Source organism: Lepidochelys olivacea (genome assembly GCF_965140295.1).
Source record: "Lepidochelys olivacea isolate rLepOli2 genome assembly, chromosome: 1".
In the NCBI taxonomy this organism is placed as follows: domain Eukaryota; kingdom Metazoa; phylum Chordata; order Testudines; family Cheloniidae; genus Lepidochelys; species Lepidochelys olivacea.
The window spans coordinates 57,451,027-57,471,239 of NC_140411.1; the positions used below are offsets into that span (position 1 = coordinate 57,451,027).

The 20,213-nt window shown below is 41.6% G+C and overlaps 1 protein-coding gene across 3 annotated transcripts in view; it reads right to left on the minus strand.

The window, feature by feature from the left end:
* Nucleotides 1-20,092, minus strand: part of WDFY2 (WD repeat and FYVE domain containing 2) — a 113,641-nt gene extending 93,549 nt beyond the window's left edge. For 2 of the 3 annotated variants that reach the window (XM_084618009.1, XM_084618010.1), the window contains exon 1: nt 19,807-20,092. In XM_084618009.1, the coding sequence (XP_084474135.1) occupies nt 19,807-19,943 (137 nt within the window). In that variant the 5' untranslated portion in view covers nt 19,944-20,092. The remainder of the gene's footprint in view (nt 1-19,806) is intronic. The other variant, XM_084618011.1, reaches the window with a different exon arrangement.
* Nucleotides 20,093-20,213: the final 121 nt, after the last annotated feature.

Below are 20,213 nucleotides of genomic sequence, written 5' to 3' on the forward strand. Positions count from 1 at the left end.
ACAGCATCTCAGCTAGCTCTTCAAAGCAACACCTTGGTCTTCCAGGGGTTTAGCTTAAGCCAGCTGCTCTCCATCCAAGAACTGATTTCTTGTAGGCATTCTGACACCTTCATAGTGATGGTGGTTGCATCAGCTGAGAATGATTTTATATCTATATTATATAAAAATAACAATGTCATCAACATATTATTGGCAGCTGAACCCATGGCTTCTCCCCAGTGGTTTCCCATATATACTATAGATTCTTGTGGGACCCCACAAGTGAGGGCCTTTGGAGAGGAGGAGTAGTTGTCCATCACCACTCCCTGAGTTCTGCTGTTGAGGAACGAGCGGAGTCACTTGTGCTGGACTACCTAATCATGCTGTGTCATGTAAGGTCTGTTAGTAATACTCCGCAGTCTATAGTGAGAAAAGCTGCAAAGGTCTAAAAGCATGACCATGAAGTTCTTACCTGTTTCCATGGCCATAACACATTGGTCTTTTAGGACCATTAGAGATATCTCTGTGAGGTAGTCGGACCCCGGATTATGAGGCACGATGAATGTTGGCTGTTGTGTTGGAGCTTGGTGTACTTTCTCAATTATGTTGCTCAGGAACGGTATGTTGCAGATAGGACAGAAGTTGGAGAGGGCTTCGGGGTCAACTGTTTTTTTCAGGATTGAAAGGACTTTAGCATTTTTTAAAACATTTGCTTCTCTGAAGGAGGCACTAACTGTTTATATTAATAATGGACATAGGACTTAGCTGGCTTTCACCAGCCAGGAGCTGATGGATTCTTTTACTGGTAGTTCTCTAATACAATACCCTTTACCTAAAATCATTAGTCTCTAGTCTTTTACTCACTACAAAATTTCTCCTTTCAATACGTCATGCAAGCAATCACACATTAACACCCTAAAGAATTGAGGATGTTTAACTCTTATGTTAGCTTAGTGGTTTGAGCACTGGCCTGCTAAACCCTGGGTTGCGAGCTCAATCCTTGAGAGGGCCATTTAGGGATTTGGGGCAAAAATTGGGGATTGGTCCTGCTTTGAGCAGGGGGTTTGGGCTAGATGACCTCCTGAGGTCCCTTCCAACCCTGATATTCTGTTCTAACTCTATGTATGAATCCAAGTAACTTGACACACTATTTATATTATCTGACTCTCACATTTTCAAGAGAGGATGTTAGGGATAATTCCTCACCATGGCACTTCGAGTGCAAAAGGTGGGGGCCCGCAAGGATTCTAAAAATTAATATGGGCCACTCCATGCTTCTATCAAACTCCCAATGTTACAGCTTTTCTCTGACCTTGGATGGGTAGATGCTGCCACCAAAGTGCAAAACCCCTTTGAGAACCCAGGAAGGTGCACTTGGGAATTCCTTCCTGTGGGGTACTCTCAAGCCCTTTCACCCAACTCTGGGGAAGAGCTGAAAAAGAAAAACAAAGGAAACCAGCTGTTGCCACCAGCTAATTAAACATGTGCACAAGTCTCTTAGGACACAAAAATCCAATCCTGTTCTTAAAAAAGGTAAATTTTATTTAAAAAAAAAAATATACCTGGAAACTCAGGTTATTGCTAGATTTAAAAAAAGGCGCAACTACAAGAATTAAGCACCAAAAATAACTTTCTTGAGGTCCAGTTTCAAGGTTACAAACAAAACAAAAGCATCTTGGGTTAGCACAGAGGAGTCCACAAGCCATACAGAAATAAAAAGAGAAAAACCTAACTGTGTCTTCCTAGACATTTCCAGATCTACTCACCTATGTGCGGTTTCAAATGAGTAGTTTCTAGGTATGATACTGATGATTTTTCATACCTGGTCCCAAGCTTCTTACAGCATAAGTGCTGCCCTGTTCCCTCTCTCCGGGACAACAAAGGACAGACAGACAAAAAGGGGAGTCTTGGGCTCTTTTGGCCAGGTGCCCACTCACTTCCTTTTACCTACGCCTAGCAGTGAGACTTTTAACCCTTTACAGGTAAAGCAAGTAGAAAACAGCTAACTGGCTTGCTGGGTCCATAAAAGGGAGCTTACCCCTCATCCCCCTTTCATTTATCACAGAGGTCTTTGTCAAAATGTTAATTTTATTATTTCTCCTAGATCACTCAGTACATAAAATTAATAAAAAATATTTTTCTTTTTATAGTTAAGAACTGAACACCAACTTGAAGCTCTTCAAAAACTCATCTTTTTTAAGTCACCTATAAGTCTGGAAAGAGGAAGAATGATTGTGTTCCCTTTTTAAAATGGTAATTTCAGCTTTGAAGGAAAGCAAAATAGCAACACAGAGGTGTGGTTCAAGCAGAATAAGCAATCTGAATTGTTTGTTAAGAAGCCTCTTGTGACAGGTTAGATTACAGAAACCCCCTTGGGAACTGCCAACTGATGTGCCCAGACTACTTCTGCCCCTGCTTTCCCCGCCAGCTTGGGACTTTAGCAACCTGTTACTTGTTGAGCCACACATGCCAGTTTGCTCCAACACAGACCCAGGGTCTGAACCACGTGCCCCAAAGCTGCAGACTTAACTGAAAGCAACTTAAGAAGTGTTCCTGTCTTTAACACTTAGATGCCCAACTTTTAATGGGGTTTAAACCCCAAATAAATCCGTTTTACCCTGTATAAAGCTTATACAGGGTAAACTCATAAATTGTCTGCCCCCTATGAACTGATAGAGAGATATGCACAGCTGTCCCCCCACCCCCTGGTATTAACACATACTTTGGGTTAATAAGTAAAAAGTGATTTTATTAAATACAGAAAGTAGGATTTAAGTGGTTCCAAGTAGTAATAGACAGAACAAAGTGAATTACCAAGCAAAATAACCAGGACACTGTCCATGGCAGAGGCAGTACATGTAAAATCCCTGTTTGTCTTTGGTTACACTTCTTTTCAGTACCTTTAAACCATATGATGTTACTCATAAGTGTTCTAGCCAGTTTTGGGGTTCCTGGTCCCCAGATGCCCGAAAAAAAGGTTGGGGTGTAGTATTGCTAACAGAAAGCAGACAACACTACCTGTTAGAGCAGTGCTACTCAAAGTGGTGGTCCACGGACTGTCTACCGGCTGCCGGTCTGCATGCATATTGGAAAAAAAAATTGCTGGTCCCCCATATCAGATAGCTTGAGAAGCACTGTGTTAGTGTTGAGTGGCATTTAGCCACTAATGCCATGACGGGGTGTGCCTCAGTTTCCCCTTCTACACAGCAGCATGGGCCTATTATGCTTTTGCTGCTGTGCCAAGCTTCCAGTTTGTTTACAGGTATAGGCTGAAAAGTAACATGCTTGTGGGGCTGTCTTGTCACCATCCCTAGCATATACAACAGTTTCTTCCACAAATCAGGTATGTCCCACATCTTTAAAGGGTTTACCACTAGTATGAATTCCTTTGTTTTATCCCATAGATGAATTAGCAAAAAAGACACAAGATTAACAGCAAATCTGTGGTGGACAGGCTTTGTTCACACAATTTAGTTTGTTTAGTGTTTACTGTATTTTCCCATTTCTTTTTGCCCCCTGGCAGGCAGATTCTTCTGCCTCTTTGGAGAAGGCTTTCAATTCAGGCATGTGTTTGGGGCTTTGGCAAGGAAAGGGTGTACTGCAACCATGCCTGCCCTCGGCCCCTCCCTCTGGAATTTCTCTGGGCTGGACCCCATTCCCTTGTGAAGTTTCACCCCTGCAGAGATTTTTCCCCTTCTGTCTCGGAGAGACAGTTTTATCCCTTACAAGTGTAGCAAGAATAACATATTTTAATAGAGTGCCTTGGATTGGTAAAACCCCTTTGGACACCCCACTTTCTGTTCCTAAAAGGTTGGGGGCGGTGCCCCCTTCCAGGAGATCTGACGCCCCAGTCTTCCCTTAAACCCTGATCCACAGGAGAGGGGTCTCGCATTTTAAATGCGGATTCTTCACCCTCCTCCTGGGAAAGATCCTCCCTACAAAAGGGATATGTTCAGAGCTCTGCCAGTTAATTTTGCTATCAACGTGGTCATCTTTTGATCTTCAGGGATCGCATGGAGGGTGCACAGTCTCTCAAAGGTGATGCAATATTGCTGGATTCATCATACTGTGGACACGGTCGCTCCCATTTGTGGATTTTTGGGGAAGTGGAGCCAGCAGCTGAAGTGTTTTGTCTCTTCAACTTCATAACAGCCAGTTTATGATTTGGGGCTTTAATCTGGGCCTCCATAGCTCTCTTGTGGGCAGCTTCCTCCCTGGCTGATTCTGCCTTCTCCCTGGCAGTTTCTGCCTCCATAGCTCTCTTGTGGGCAGCTTCCTCCCTCTCCATCAGTCTTCAATGTTAATTTTCTTTCTCTTTTGCTTCCAGTCTAGCCACCTCTAGTTTGATAGCTGCTTCACTGGTAGTCATTTTCCTGCTTTTTTGTGCTGGGACACACCCCTCTGCAGTTCACTGAAACTGGGATGCACTCAGCTCAGGGGCTTCTTAGTTAACAGAGACCCAGTGTTCAGACTTTCTGGGTAATTTGCAACCTGTGCAGTTCTAGCTTCTTCTGATCTCCACTCTTACTTATTTTGCTTCCTTTTCTGTCCTTATTTTCCTTACCCAAAATAAGCAAACAGAAAATAAACCAGTAACCACTTTGTTCTCCAGCCACCACACTTAAAACTCACCTAAAATCACGACCAGTATCTCAAAGCAATCAGCTGTGCACAGATCCTTCTGACTACGCCACTGTGACGGGTTGGATCACAGAAACCCCTTTGGGAACTGCCAACTGATGTGCCCAGACTACTTCTGCCCCTGCTTTCCCTGCCAGCTTGGGACTTCAGCACCCTGTCTTGTTGAGCCAGACACACCGCTCTGATCCAACACAGACCCAGGGTCTGAACTACGTGCCCCAAAGCTGCAGACTTAACTGAAAGCAACCTAAGAAGTGTTCCTGTCTTTAACACTCAGATGCCAAACTCCCAATGGGGTCCAAACCCCAAATAAATCCGTTTTACTCTGTATAAAGCTTGTACAGGGTAAACTCATAAATTGTCCACCCTCTAACACTGATAGAGAGATATGCACAGCTGTTTCCCCCCACCCTCCCGGGTATTAATACATATTATCGGTTAATTAATTAATAAAATAACTTTTTACTTAATACAGAAAGTAGGATTTAAGTGGTTCCAAGTAGTAACCGACAGAACAAAGTCCAAGCAAAATAAAATAAAACACGCAAATCTAAGTCTAGTACAGTAATAAAACGGAATACAGATAAAATCCTCACCCAGTAACCTTCCTTTTACAGACCAGTCTCCTTCTACTCTGGGTCCAGCAATCACTCACACCCCCTGTAGTTACTGTCCTTTGTTTCAGTTTCTTTCAGGTATCCTTGGGGATAGAGAGGCTCTTTCTTTAGACAGCTGAAGACAAAATGGAGAGTCTCCAGGGGTTTAAGTAGACTTTTTCTTGTGGGTGGAGACCCCCTCCTCTCTCCTATGCAAAGTCCAGCTCCAAGATGGAGTTTTGGAGTCACATAGGCCAGTCACATGTCCATGAATGACTGAGTTTCTTACCAGTGGCAGCCACTGCCCACGTGTATCTTGAATGTCTTCAGGAAAATTTCTTATGTGGATTGGAGCCTTCCAACATCCATTGTTTGTTAAATGCTTCTTGACTGGGTACTTAATTTGCACATTCCTTTCTCAAGAAGCTGAGCAAATACTTTGCAAAGGCTACTTAAAAAAAAAAAAAATCAAGCCAGTACACAGCCATTATTCATAACTTCGAATACAAAACTAATACATGCATACACATAGGATTAATAGATTTGGTAGATTATAACTTTTACATAGATATGTTACATGGCGTATGTAGCATCAAACATATTCCAGTTATGTCATATATATAAGCATATTTCCATAATGCCTTATGGTGGGCACCATCACACCTCTATTTTGCTACCCACTATGCCACTCATTCACAGATTCTTCCTCCCACTGCTTAAAATCACACAAAGATGTTCGGGGGTTTGTTTGCAGATGACTAGACCTCTTCCAACCTTTACAAAGAGAAGCAGCAAACATTCTGGGTGACAGCTACCGGGGAATAATAAGGATTAAGTTAGTTTTGGAAGGAGTCCTTTTTAAAAATAGCCTGCTTTTGTAGTTTTAACTTCTTTACTCTGCACCCGAGCTTACAGGTGAAACATGGTGAAAGCTAGCCAAGAGATTTCCTGCCCACCAGGGGACTACATGCTCCCCCAAAATGTCAAGTGACCACAGAATGTTCAAATGAGGAACTCATCTCAAGAGGAAGGAAAGCATGGCGGGGCCAAACCAGCTGTTTTGGAAAATGGGTACTAATCTAAAAAGCTACATACATATTCAAGTTAATACTCTGCAATGTTTCCCCTTCCCATCTGGCTCCTATGCATATTATTTCCTTTTGGACAATGTACAGGAGTATTTGTATCTTGTGCAGCTTGGAGCACAATCTCTGCAGGTAATATACATGAAGGAGCTGAGAGAGGGGGCTCATCCTAACTGATTGACTGACCTGACTCAATGTACCTTACCATTTTAAAAAAGGATCAACATATCAAGCTGCCACAGAATCCCAAACGTGACAAACTAACCCAGTCTTTAATTGCTTCCACTTTTTGCCTAAAATAATCCGAGGATTGATTAAACCAAACTGAATTACAATGTGAAGCTGATTGATTACGTTAAATAGTCAGACAAGACAGAGCTAAAATCCCTGCAGAAATCCAGAAAGATCATTAACAGGCTGGGAGCATCATAATAGAGCAGGACAGATGAATCAGTTATTTCCCACTAATTTACTGAGAGTTTTAGTAAATGAGAGAGAGAAACAGGATTTGCTGTATATGAAGTCTGATTCACCTCCCTATACTCAAGGACTGTACGTTACTTAGCGTCCCTAGGTTGTTCAACTGTTTCCCTTTATAGAGCCATACTGCTGCAATTACAGGGGCCTTTTCTCCCCCAAATCAGAGTTGATTGCTTAAGCAAAGAGCTTCCCTGTCTTTCTCCCACTTGTAAGAATCAGCTAGCAAGAGTGAGGAATATTAATTCTTAGCTAATAAGGGCAGTAAAAGCTGCCTCAGCAAAAGAAATATCACTCCCAATTTCGAACGCAAGGGAACCACAAAAACCTGAAGTTATACTGGACAAATTCTCTCTCTTTAAAGAAAGAGATCGTGTATCAGCAAGACTAGTAGTCTCCTTGGTGTCTACAGAAACATACAGAATATTTGAGCACAATGGGAGATGTAAATAGACCCAATAAACACTTCCAAAGTTCAATTTTAGATGTTCTGACAGACTAATTTTCAGCATAGGGCCCATTTTTGATAGGCAAAAAAAGGATGTAAGGCAGTGGTGGGCCACAGGTGGCCCATCAGGGTAATCCACTGGCAGGTCGCCAGACAGTTTGTTTACATTTGCACGGCTGCCCGCAGTTCCCAGTGGCTGCGGTTCGCCATTCCCAGACAATGGGAGCTGCAGGAAGTAGAGGCCAGCATGGCCTTGCAGCCCACGCCGCTTCCTGCAGCTCCCATTGGCCAGAAACGGTGAACCGCAGCCACTGGAAACTGCAGGCGGCTGTGCAAATGTAAACAAACTGTCTGATGGCCCGCCAGCAGATTACCCTGACAGGCCGTGTGTGGCCCGCAAGTTGTCCCCACTGACGTAAGGTATCCTTTTCACTGCAATGGAAAATGTCATTCTTAACTCTGATTATGAGGTAGTTCTTCTACAGATTAGGGGTACAATAATACTGACAGATCTGTGATATTAGTTTATTTTCTCCATGAGTCCCTCACACCAGTGCAGTACCTCCTAGAAAGGATGACATTTAAAGAAAGATTCTTGGTCATTTGTAGCACATACTTCACCAACATCATAGGAACTCCACACAAAAGACAAATGTTATGTGTTTATCCCTAGACATCCCTTTCCCCCCTAATTTGCTTACTTGTTGTGCCTTTTACAGCATTTGCTCTGTGTAGTCAGTCTGTATCCTCTTTTGTTAGTGTGAGTTCCCTCCTTTCCCTTCACCCTCCAAAAATAGCAAGAGGGGAGAGAAAAAACTTTTAAAGAGGAAAAGGATTACAAAAAAATCAAAGAAATTCGCAGGGTACCTCAAGGACAGGTGTACTGCCTTAACCTACTATTTATATTTTTACAGTTGACTAAATTTCACACTGATAGTGTCCCTTTAAATAGAATTTGCTTTTTTATTTTAAGTCTACAGATATATTTCACTAACAAGCAACTTTTCTGATTGAAGCCTAATATCCCTAATCATTTTAGTGTGCACAAAAAACTTGACAGGGAAGTTGCACTCAAACTGTCTAAAGCTTCAATTTAATTTTGGAAGCCACTATCTACAAATGATAAAAAACAGCATACAAGTGACCCCAAGTGAGTTGGTGGGTCTTCAGCTGAAACGGCTAACATGTAAAAGGCAAATTATTTTCACATTTCACAGGCCTATTTGCTTTCCAAGCCTAACATTTGGAGTGAGCTAGAGTATAATCAGACTATTGTCCACTATCCTATCAAAGTGATACACCTTCATTGCCTCATGTTGGCACATCAGCACTACCACCACTTCCCATTCTTGTGTATGAGAGCCCAGTATTAATTTCACCATTCAAAGAAAGGTAACAGGGATTTGGAGTTGCTTGGTAATTTGTTAATTTTTTGTGTTGGTCTGGCTATTAGGGTGTTTCCTGTATGAATATACTGGTTTTCCTCAATAAGTAGCTGTCTGGAAAAAGAGTCAGGAAAGAAAAGAATGGCTCAAGACCTATAAGCTGTTATGATGTTGCCTCCTCTCCACTCAACTTACAAAACTGGTTTTGACCAGACTCGGAAGAATGAAGGAACTCTGGCAGAATTAAAAAGGAGAAAGGCAGTAAATGTCTGGGGGAACCAGATACAGACACAGGACCCTGTTGGGGTGCCTGGAGAAGCTAGACCCTAAGTCCCAACAAAGGATGGCAGCGCATTAGGTAAAACATGCATGCATGTAGACTATTTTAATACTTCTCTCTAATGTTTTGTTCCTACTGCTAAAAAAACCAATCACTTTGGTTTTAGGAAGGTTGGTTTATCGTGATATACCACTGGTTACTGACTTCTGAAAGGAAGAATTGCAGATGCCCGAACTCAATCCAACCTTCAGGATAACAATGGTTGATACAGAGGGTACGGAAGCCCAGGGCCCAGTTTAGGAGTGGGAGAATCACAGAATACCACTGCAGGATAAATTAAGGCCTGGGGCCTCCCACCTGAAATGGTGCACTCAGAGACCAGAAAGGGACAGAAGAATAACTCACCCTGTAACAATGGCAGAAGCCTATTGCTAATCCAACTTTTAGATACCTTCCAGAAGGATTCCCACCTTTGCTATGGCTAATGTTAACTGGTAAGGCAATAAACCAAAAAACAAGCTTAATCATTGCATGAGATCTGCCTCATGAGTCAATCAATATAATCCAGATCACCTGACAGATGTTGCAGTTGCCATTGTCATTAGTCAACTTTGTATGAAATGAGCTACATTAGTTCCCAAACTACATCTACCCAATTAAAGTGGAATGTACATCTTCATAAAGTTCAGATTTTGCCAGGTCCCACATATGTAAACCGGGATAGGCCTTTCATATGTCCACTTCAAGTCACTCTTAGATGTTAGTTGCTGAGGCTGCCAGCAGAGGTTGGACCTTGCCCCCCTCTGGAGACACCTAGGGCACAACGCTGGAGGAGAAGGCAGGCAGGCAGTGAATTCCCCACCTTCCCAGGGGCAGGGGGGTTCAGGCTTTGGGCTTTAGCCCTGTGGAGGCGGGGCAGCAGGGCTGAAGGGCTCCAGGTGCGTGGATGCACTCTGAGGCCACCAAAAAATTTGTCCTGAGAACCCCTGCCCTGGATGACCATACAGGCCTGAGTCAAGGCTATGTCCTCACAGCACACCCATCACCTATGTCTAAGAGTTCTTCAGGTAATTAAGAAATGAAAATATAGCAGTCACACTAAAAATCGTGTTCATTGACCTGCAAAGAGTAGTAACTGGACAGCTGAAATCAGAAAGACGGGGTAAGGTGTTGGATACATCCTTGCTTTTTACACTACAGGTGCTCTGAAGAGAATATGACAAAACACCCACAGGCTGTGCCACCAAGCCCAAACACACCAGGTGGTTGCATTTCATATACGCATGATGGTGCAGCATTAAGTGAAGAAACTTGTGTTATGGCAAGTGTTATACCAATAAATTAAAAACCAGCAGGATCTTATTAAAGGGAAAAAGGCAAAATACCTCATTTATTGTGAATACAGAAAGAAACATAGTAAGCAGTTAGTTATAGCTATAACATTCCATTCAATCTCATATTTATTCACACATTCATTCATACAAACACACACACACAGGTTCTGCAAGGTTGTTATCATAGTTACCAGCCTTAGAGTTGCTCATGCCAAGCCACTGGCCAGGTGGCCTGGACATGAGGAGGGAGCAGGGCCTTGTCAGATACTCATCTGGTGCTCCTGCAAGTTGGTTTGCAGAATCAGACCCCAAAGTTCTCACTTTTTAGAGTCTATTTTTATAGGAATTTCTTCCTATGCCAGTCTATGGGAATTGCTTCATCATGCTGTTGCTGAATCAATCAGCAGATAGCACATTCCTGACGGCTCCAAGATGTTATCTTGTTCTTTGGTTCTCCCATTCTTGAGGCTGTCGGGTGGATTCCAGTCTGCCCTCCGGGGGAGGGGGGGGGGGTTCCTCTGGTTATTTCCACTTAACGCCTTCTTCAGCCGATGGACACTGGATTCTTAGGCTGGCACCTCCCTGATCATTCAGTTATTATCCACACCAAGCATCCATCCACAGACATCCTCTATCTCTATTTTAATCACAATTGTTAATACAACAAAAGGGCAGGGAGTCTCTGGGTGCTGTTTCTGTTGTTAGAGTATTGCTTTGAGTCTCTCTCTCTGTGAATTGCTTTGAGAACAGACTGTCTTAGAATGTACTAACACAATTAGCAGCTTGCAAGTTTCACACATAGAGGGAGAGAAACAGTACCAAAAACCAAGAGACCTCTTAATTAGTAATACCCTGGAATTTAAACTATGGGGAATCAAACTTATTTGTGATTTTAATACAGAACGTCTTTAATATGATCCAACACAAGGTCAAAGATGTCACTTCACTAGATGCATGATAATCAAACAAGTAATCAACAAAACAGCTAATATGCTGCTCCCACTATTTTGGCAGTAAAATAGGGTACACACATGTCAATTAAGAACAGTTATTTTTCCCATGCTGCCTTCAATGTCTGGAACAGCTTCTGACCCTATGAGAAGAGCTATCCACTCTCCTTTTCTCCCTCACGTCCATTTTCAGTGTTCACTTCTTCTGGTTAGACATCCAACACTCAGTTCGACCCTGGGCCTTATTCCAAATACTGTCACCATGTTGTAATTTATCAAATTAGCTTAAAAATACCAAAAGGAACAAATTGTGTCCATAACAATAAATATTTCATGAACTGCCACATTTGTAACCCTAAATTCCCCCATATTCCCTCCTCACATCCACTGAGGATTTATACATTGATACATTGTTTCCCATTTCACAGAATCATGGAAATGTAGGGCTGGAAAAGACCTCAAGAAGTCATCAAATCCAGCCCCCTGTGCTGAGCAGGACCATGGAAACCCAGACCATCCTTGACAGATGACTACTGTGGAATGCTCTACTGATGAGGATTCCACCATCTCCTATGGAAGCCTCTTCCAGAGTAACTACCCTTATAGCTCAAAAGTTTCTCCTAACATCTATTCTAAATATCTTGCTGTAGACTAAGCCAATTACTTCTTATCCCACCTCCAGTGAATATGCAGAACAAATGATTACCTTCCTCTTTATAAAAGCCCTTACGTATTGTAGATTGTTATCAGGTCCCCCTTCAGTCTTCTTTTCTCAAAACTAAACTTGCCCCATTTTTAACTTTTTTTCATAGGTCAAGTTTTCTAAACTTATCATTTTGGTTGCTCTTCTCTGGACTGCTCCAATTTGTCCACATATTTCCTAAAGTTTGGTGCTTAGAATTGGACACAGTACTCTACCTGAGGCCTCATCAGTGCCAACTAGAGCAGGACAATTACCTCCTGTGTCTTACATACAACACTCCTGTTAATACATTCCAAAATGATATTCGCCTTTTTTGCAACTGCATCACATTGTTGACTCTCATTCAATTTGTGATCCACTACAATACCCAGAACCTTTTCATTAGTACCAACACCTAACCCAGCTATTCCCCATTTTGTAGTTGTGCATTTGATTTTTCCTTTCTTTATTGCAGTTTATCTTGTTCATTTCAGACCAATTCATCAAGGTCATTTTGAATTTTAGTCCTGTCCTTGAAAGCACTTGTAACCCCTTCCAGCTTGGTGTCATTTGCAAAATTTGTAAGCATACTAATGACCTGGATAATAGGGTGGAGAGTAAGATATTCAACAGTATCTGACCCAGGACTGACCCCTGTAGGATCCCATTTTGTAAGCTCCTCAGAGTAGGGAGCTGTCATTTTGTTCACCCATAAACAGTGCTGTAGTTGGGGATAGTGCTTTAAGTAACTACTACTTCTGCAGTAAACTACATTGGGAATTCATACAAAGCCTGTATAGAGAAGACACACCACACTCAAATACCCATTGCCAACACACTCAGATCTTGCACTGATGGCACACTCCTTCTTAACTTCTACTGCAAACCAATGGTCAACTGTCTAGTGCATACCACCCTTACTGCAGCAATGGATTCAGGAACTAAGCTGCACAGTACTGCACTCCACCACATCCTCTTTTTGGGGTGCTGCATTCAGACCACTGAATGTTCACCTCTTCCTTAAAATACTTCCCAGGTGTGATTTAAAATAAATTCTTAAGATATAGTCTATGCCACTATATGCCCAACTTCCTTGACATGGCCAAGAAGATACAAGGAACCAGAGTTTATTCTAAGTCTTTAACAGCTGAAACGCCAAATTTCAATACCTCACAGTGTATTTCACAAGCATGCAAAAAAGTACACTGAAAAGTTATGTGGATGTCAATTATGGTGAAGTGTGCTTTCCCTGCAACCATATTGAGCAACACCAGTAATGTGTGGAAATCTAAATTTCTTCTATAGATCAAAACCCTTTGCCGTACAAATTCTTTAACAGAATTGCTGACTAACAAGCCCAGAAGATAATCCATGGACAGGTGTGTTACGTCAAACTAGGCTGATCTAAATTGAAAAAGCCTGATGAAAACCTCAAGTTGCAAAACAGCATGAGCAGTACAAGTTAATGTTTTATAGTTCATTGGATGTGGAGTGAATAGAGAGGCCAATATGAACTCAGAATGTAAACCTTCAGAGGTCTTCATCTGTTATGTTTATACAGTACCTAGTACAATAAGGGTGGGGCCTTTAGGTGCTGCAGCAACACAACAGAGTAGGGGGGCTAGTACACATTTATTTTTATAGTTTACTTCTAACTTATTACCCTTTATGGCATAAAATTACTTTTCCAAGTTTTGTTTCCTTTTAAGTTATTACAACTACTGCATTTTAGAAAATGACAAAGAAAATCAGATGAAGAGTTTTGATGATTCCCCCATTATGGACTACAGTACTGGATCAGAATGGAGCAGAGGTATAATGCTTGACCTTAACTCCCAAGTTTTCAAAATCAACTATATGGGAGTTAAAGCCCAGGACTTTCACTGAGATGAGAGCACAGTCCAGAGAAATGAGTTCACAGTCAGAAAAGCTCTGCAGACTGTCAAGTTGGTATAGATCTCCTACCATGCTTCTCTGGCTGACAGTGCAGACTGACCAATGGCAGCCACCACCCCACGATATATCCAACCTTGCTCAGAGCAGGTTCAGAGGACACCATGATTAAAACACTAGCAGCCAGACTGCACTAGCACCCCCAACACTGGTGAAGCTGCATGCTAGAAGCTTCAGAAGTTTGCCAATATAGACAAGTCTGAACTACAGCCCCTGACAAATGGGCAAGTCAATCCATTTCTCCCTCTGTATCCAATGTTTGGCTAAGGATAGCTACCTCCCCCACAATGCTATGGTGAAGATTTAATATTTGTATAGTGACTTGAACTTGTGACAGGCTAATGACCTAAATTTCAGAGGTGTCCAGCACACACAACCTCTTCCAGAGTGGTCTGATTTAAAATGAAATGATTTAAATCACCAATTTTAATAATAATTTAAAGCAGCAAGCAGGAAACCTTGATTCAAGACACTGATTTTAATCTGTGTTTTGCATTTGCACTTTTTAAGTTACTTTCCTAAAGAAAGGCTGATTCTCTTTGGCTGGTAACTATTAAAACATGCTGATTTGCAACTAAATGTAGCCTACACATTAAATTGTGCTTCTTTTTACTCGTCGGGGGGGGGGAGGGGTACACTACATCTACACACATTTGTTTAAGTAATAATATAGTAAACTTTTATTCAGTCCTTGTTTTTTTTTACATTTTTATTGTTAGAAACTGTGAATGATGCATTTCTTATTTACTATATGATGTGTTTTTTTACTTGTGATTTGTGTAAAACTATTTGGATAGAAATTCAAATAAAATTAAAATGCATAAAAGCATCATTTTAAAATTGTTTTATTAGTTAAATAAAACTGTGAGATACATAAACTTTCTAATAAAAGTGTTTCTTATCAAAACCTCTCCTGCATTTAAAATTGATTTATTCAAAGTATCTGTGCTCAGTAACTTCAACTGATAGTTTCGAACCACTATGCCCTTCAAAATTTTAGAACTAGTAGATCTCATCCTCTCAGCTGTTTTTTATTCATAAATTGGAAGAGAACAAACTTTTCTGCTTTTTCAACTCCCATTGGTTTCTTAACTTTGAACCAACTAAGAACTAGTTGAATAGACTAAAAAGAAAATATTCTCTCACACCAGCAGAAAAAGCTACTGATGTCAAAAGCTGGTTTAGCACTTCAACAAACTCTAGCTCCAGGTTCTTAGCCAGTGACTTACACCAGTGGTTTTACTTTCTTTAAAACTGGGTACCCAACATGTACTGCTTTATATTTTTTAAATTATTGTAATGGATATTAAATTTAGTCCTTAACATTGGTTATCAATTTCAAATATTTTTCTTTAAAATCCTCTAAAAAAAATAAATCTATCAGATTTTTTTGGTTTAAAAAAATTAAATTCTACCCACCTTGATTTCCTCTCAAGTCAATGGGAAGTAGGAATGCTCAGCACGTTTGAGAATTTGGCCAATATGTATCATAAATTTCCAGAGCCCCTTGAATTTAAAGACCAATGACAAGACATTCAGTTCTGGATCCTTAAATTCCAATATTTAGCCTGAAGTGTAAAAGCTTTTGGCACACTTTCAATCTAAGCTGTGTATGATATAGGATTCTACGTGTTGGGATCTAAGTGGCTGTCAGCTCCAGCAGTTTGTTAGCAGGTAGGGCAGTGTGAAAGAAAGCTTCTAATCTTGTTCTCAGAACTTCACCTTATCAGATTTAAACAAACATTCTTAGATAGGCTTTAGCTTTCACCAGTGTAAACAGGTATACTCACTTCTTCTAAAACAAAGTCAAAATAAAGTTAGACAATTATTTGTTCCAGTGTGCATCCACATCATATACATTATACCATTCCTCAATATCCCACGTCATGATAAATATTAACCCAAACAGTTCAGAGACCACAGACACACTGGAAGATGTTTTGGTTTAACAATCTGCATTATCTCAACTTGAAGATCAGGATTCAGAAACCAGTTTTGTAGAATACAGGGGTCATCAGATTTCATGTTTTTCCAAATTAAAACCAAAAATCTTAAGAACTTTAAAAATAAACTAATACATCCTTTATTTTGACAGAGTCAACTTTAAGAATGTTGCTGTTATACATGTAAAGTACATTCTGTTCAGGTTCTCATATTGCATCAGCCATGCGGGTATTGTTAGCTATTGTTTAAAATGATCGTTAAAAGTCTACAAAGCAATGAACCCAGGCACAACTCTGGGCATTGCACAAAATACAGAAAGACATCAAGACCCCATATCCTAGACAGTATGAAATGAAGAGCCAGATGATGCAAAACAGACACCCACCTTAAAGCCTAGCTTTGATTGTTAAACATTGATGGTGTTAGGAATAAAGAGCCATTTGATGACTCTCTTACGTTCATAAAAAATTCCTAATCCCAAATGTTGGATACAAATCATTCCAGCTGAAGCTGATTAATAAATTTCAGAGTATCTCACATACAACTGATACACATAATTAGAGCCCTGCGTAGATACAAAATTTCTATCCGCATCTAATCTGCGATCCGCAAACATGGTCCACAGATATCCGTATCTGCAGATATAAAACAGATACCCACAGATTTGCAGAGCTCTACACATTATAGGTCTCACCTCAGCCAGAACTACCACCTGCTTCCATAAGTAAGGAAACGGGCATAAACTCTCCACATTCATTACTAGTTTGATTTCCCATTTAACACTGACCCTCATTCTGTATTGGCTTAATTGGAGTACATAAGCCAATACAGAATGAGACTCAACGTTAAATGGGAAATCAAACTAGGAGGCAGCATAGCACTGAAGTGATGAAAGCAAACATTGTCACTTGCTGCATTCCCCTACCATGCTCTTGTCTCTGTAACAAGAAGGCTACAAGTTTACTCCCAAGCTGCTGTCCTCCAAATAAAGCTTAACACAGATCTCTGAATTCCTTAACTGCAATAGAAGTAGTGACGACTGAAATAAAGTACTACTTCAGCTATGAATCCAAAAATGATCATCCACTTACATAAATCCATTCCTACCTAAAGTAACGAATTAAGTGTAGTTAATGAAAGAATGTATTAGCGTCAAGTGGAAGAGTCAGAAGGTTTCCAGATTACCTAACAAAGGCACCTCTAGTTTTCCTAGATCCACCCTGTACTGCCAACAGCACTCCAAACATCAGCAAGAAAGAAGCAAAAGAATCACTTTTAACCAGGTTTATCAACAGGCAGATTAATCATCATACCAGAAGATTTTAAATACCCATGTTCCTTAGCGATATTCTCCAGATCTCCACTTTACTATAGGCTCCTTCAGACAAAGGCTTCTTTTAACAGAGAATCTCTACATGGCGTACAGAAATGTTACCTTACAGTGTCATGCTGCTATTCTGGCACGTAAAAATTAGGGGGTTTTATACCTTGTAAAAAGTAGTGCAAGAAACAATAAGACCCCTTACTCCCTTTCTCTAAGGGGAAAGATATCAGGTACGTTCACTCTATTAAGATAAAGAATGTTTGAGAAGTATTTTCTTACAGCGCAGAACATCAGTGGCATCAATCCAGCATGTCATTATGCGCCAACTGCTACTATACTCATGCTTTACTCAGCGTCTCACACAGCGAAATTTGGCCATATCACTTAAAATAAGTGGATTTCACATTTTCAGTCACTAGCAATTCCACAGTATACCTGCCTCTAATAAGCTGAAGTGTTTTCTTTTCATAACAGACACGAGAGCTTATTGGAGCCCAGGGCATAGATGAACTTTAATGAGATTTTGCATAGTTCAGGTATCAGACAGGTAACCAGAAACTAACTTATGGTAACACTTAGGCTTTTTCAATACTAGTACACTGATAAAAGGGCATTCTTTTTAATGACAATACTGGAGTCTAAAGTAAGGAAAATCCTGAACCTGAGATAAAGTGCCCATGGGCCAACAATCTGGTTTAAAAAAAAAACAACCCACAATCCTGTTAGGAGCAGATAAGTCAACTGATTTTTGGTTGTGTGATGATGCGGGAAAGGATATCTTAGTGGTTTGACCATTGGCCTGCTAAACCCAGGGTTGTGAGTTCAATCCTTGAGGGGGACATCCCAGGATCTGGGTCAAAAATTGGGGATTAGTCCTGCTTTGAGCAGGGGGTTGAAGTAGATGACCTCCTAAGGTCACATCCAACCCTGATATTCTGTGGTGCTCTAGTATCATATAGAGCTTTACTTTGGGGATAGGGATAGCTCAGTGGTTTGAGCATTGGCCCGCTAAACCGAGGGTTGTGAGTTCAATCCTTGAGGGGGCCACTTAGGGATCTGGGGCAAAAATTGGGGATTGGTCCTGCTTTGATCAGGAGGTTGGACTAGATGACCTCCTGACATCCCTTCCAACCCTGATATTCTATGATTCAATGAAACTACATTTTAGAATTGTTATTATATGGGTTCCAATTAGGATCATGGAACATTTTTTTATTTTAAGGGAAAGCACTCCTATAGAGTTAACAAAATGAAACCATTCTAGATGTAAGAGGAAATGCCACTAAATGAGGTAAATTTGAACTCTTTCAGAAAAGAAAAGAAAAGAAAAGAAAAGAAAAGAAAAGAAAAGAAAAGAAAAATCATTGGATGGTTTAAGACATACTTTTATATTGTGGAGTAAGACTAATAAAAATTATAAAAATACCAGACAGTTTAGCAGTTTTACAATACTAGATATTGGACTGGTTTCTTATCCTTTAGATATGTTATTTTTAAAAGAACTACCAGGAAATGTTTTTGTTAGATAAGAACTAGAAGCGCTGTTTCAGTGAACAACATTTGTATCTTCTGTTTCGTGTCAAAACAAATCTCACATGGATTTGTCAAAAGCTGCATGTGTTGAAACTGGTCTGACAAATTACGTATCAAACACAGATTAACGAATAATATAAACTACTCATATTGAAATGCTAAAAAGTTTGATTCCCCAATCTATCAGATTTACTTAACTGTAGCTACAAGACTAAAATACACAAAAGGCTATTCAGTGCAACTGTTGTAGCTCATTGTTATCAACTCTGAGTTTGACATATCTTTCTGAATGCTGATTTTAATAATATAAACAGAAATTGAACATGAGACTACAGTAATTTGAGTGACATTTTGCTACAAACATTAGCAGCTCCTTCTTAGCAAGTTACCAAACAACACACACAGCAATGCAACTGTTGTTTTAAAGGCCTGCTGAAGTACAATGTTGGACTGAAAAAAACCCAGCTTGGCTTCTGTAAATATATTTATATGAAATTTTCAAAGAGCATCATTTGTGAACTCCTCCACTACATTTTATGACAAAGGAAAAGTCAGGCACTGACTTGCACACCACTTCTGGCGTACAGTAACAAGCATATTATGGAAAATGACTCACTTCAATTTTCAGGACAGAACATTTTAGCATGTGTGACCACAAATCCGGAATCCCGGAATCTCTGATATAAAAGTTAATTAAAGATACGTTATTGGTTTTGACCAGGCATCAGCCACAACATATCCTTTCTCACGTCTGTGTAGTCTGAATCATGCACACCAGTCAGATGCAGCAGAGTTACCATGACACGGTGAGCTCCCTGGCAGAGTGAGCAGTGTGCACACATAATAGGCCTGATCAATATTTAATCTACTCGGCGTATGCTCTGCCCGAGCAACTCGTTCGTGTCTCCTTCTGCAAGACACAGGCCAGCCCAGCACCGAGCGGATCGCCCTGCTAACCACGGGGGCAGGTCTGATACACGCAGAGCAATCCCTTTCCCACCCCAGTTTTTGCACACAGAGCCCGTTGCACCCCTGCAGGGAGACCACTACGGGACCCCAGCCCCACGGGTGGGCTCGTCTCATGCGCGCGCGCAGCATCACCGCGGACCCACACGCGCTCCCCGGGGACCCCGGGCACTGCCGCCCTGGCTGCGGGCGGGGCCGAGGCGGCGTGCCCGCCTCCCCCTGCCAGTACCTGTCCTCGGAGACGCTGATGACCCCGTCCTCCTTGGGCACGATCGCGGCCATGCTCACTACATCCTGGGAACCCTCCACCTTGCTGAGCAGGACGGGCTTGCGGGTCAGCGCCTTGGGCTGGATCTCAGCGGCCATGGGCAGCGCCGGCGGGCTCGGGCTGCGGCAGGGGACGGGGGCGGCGCCGGTCTGCAGCAGCAGCAGCAGCAGAAGGAGGAGGAGGGGCCGCGTCTCGCGCCTTGTGGAATCCCTCAGAACCAGGAACCAAAACAGCAGCTCGCGCGGCAACTAGCGCCGCCCCTGCCACTAAAGCGCCCCGCCCTCCCCGCGCCGGGCCACTGTGGCAGCGGCACTTCCGGGAGCCCCGCCCCCCGCGCGGCCCCAGGCACCCAATCGGGAGCGGGGCAG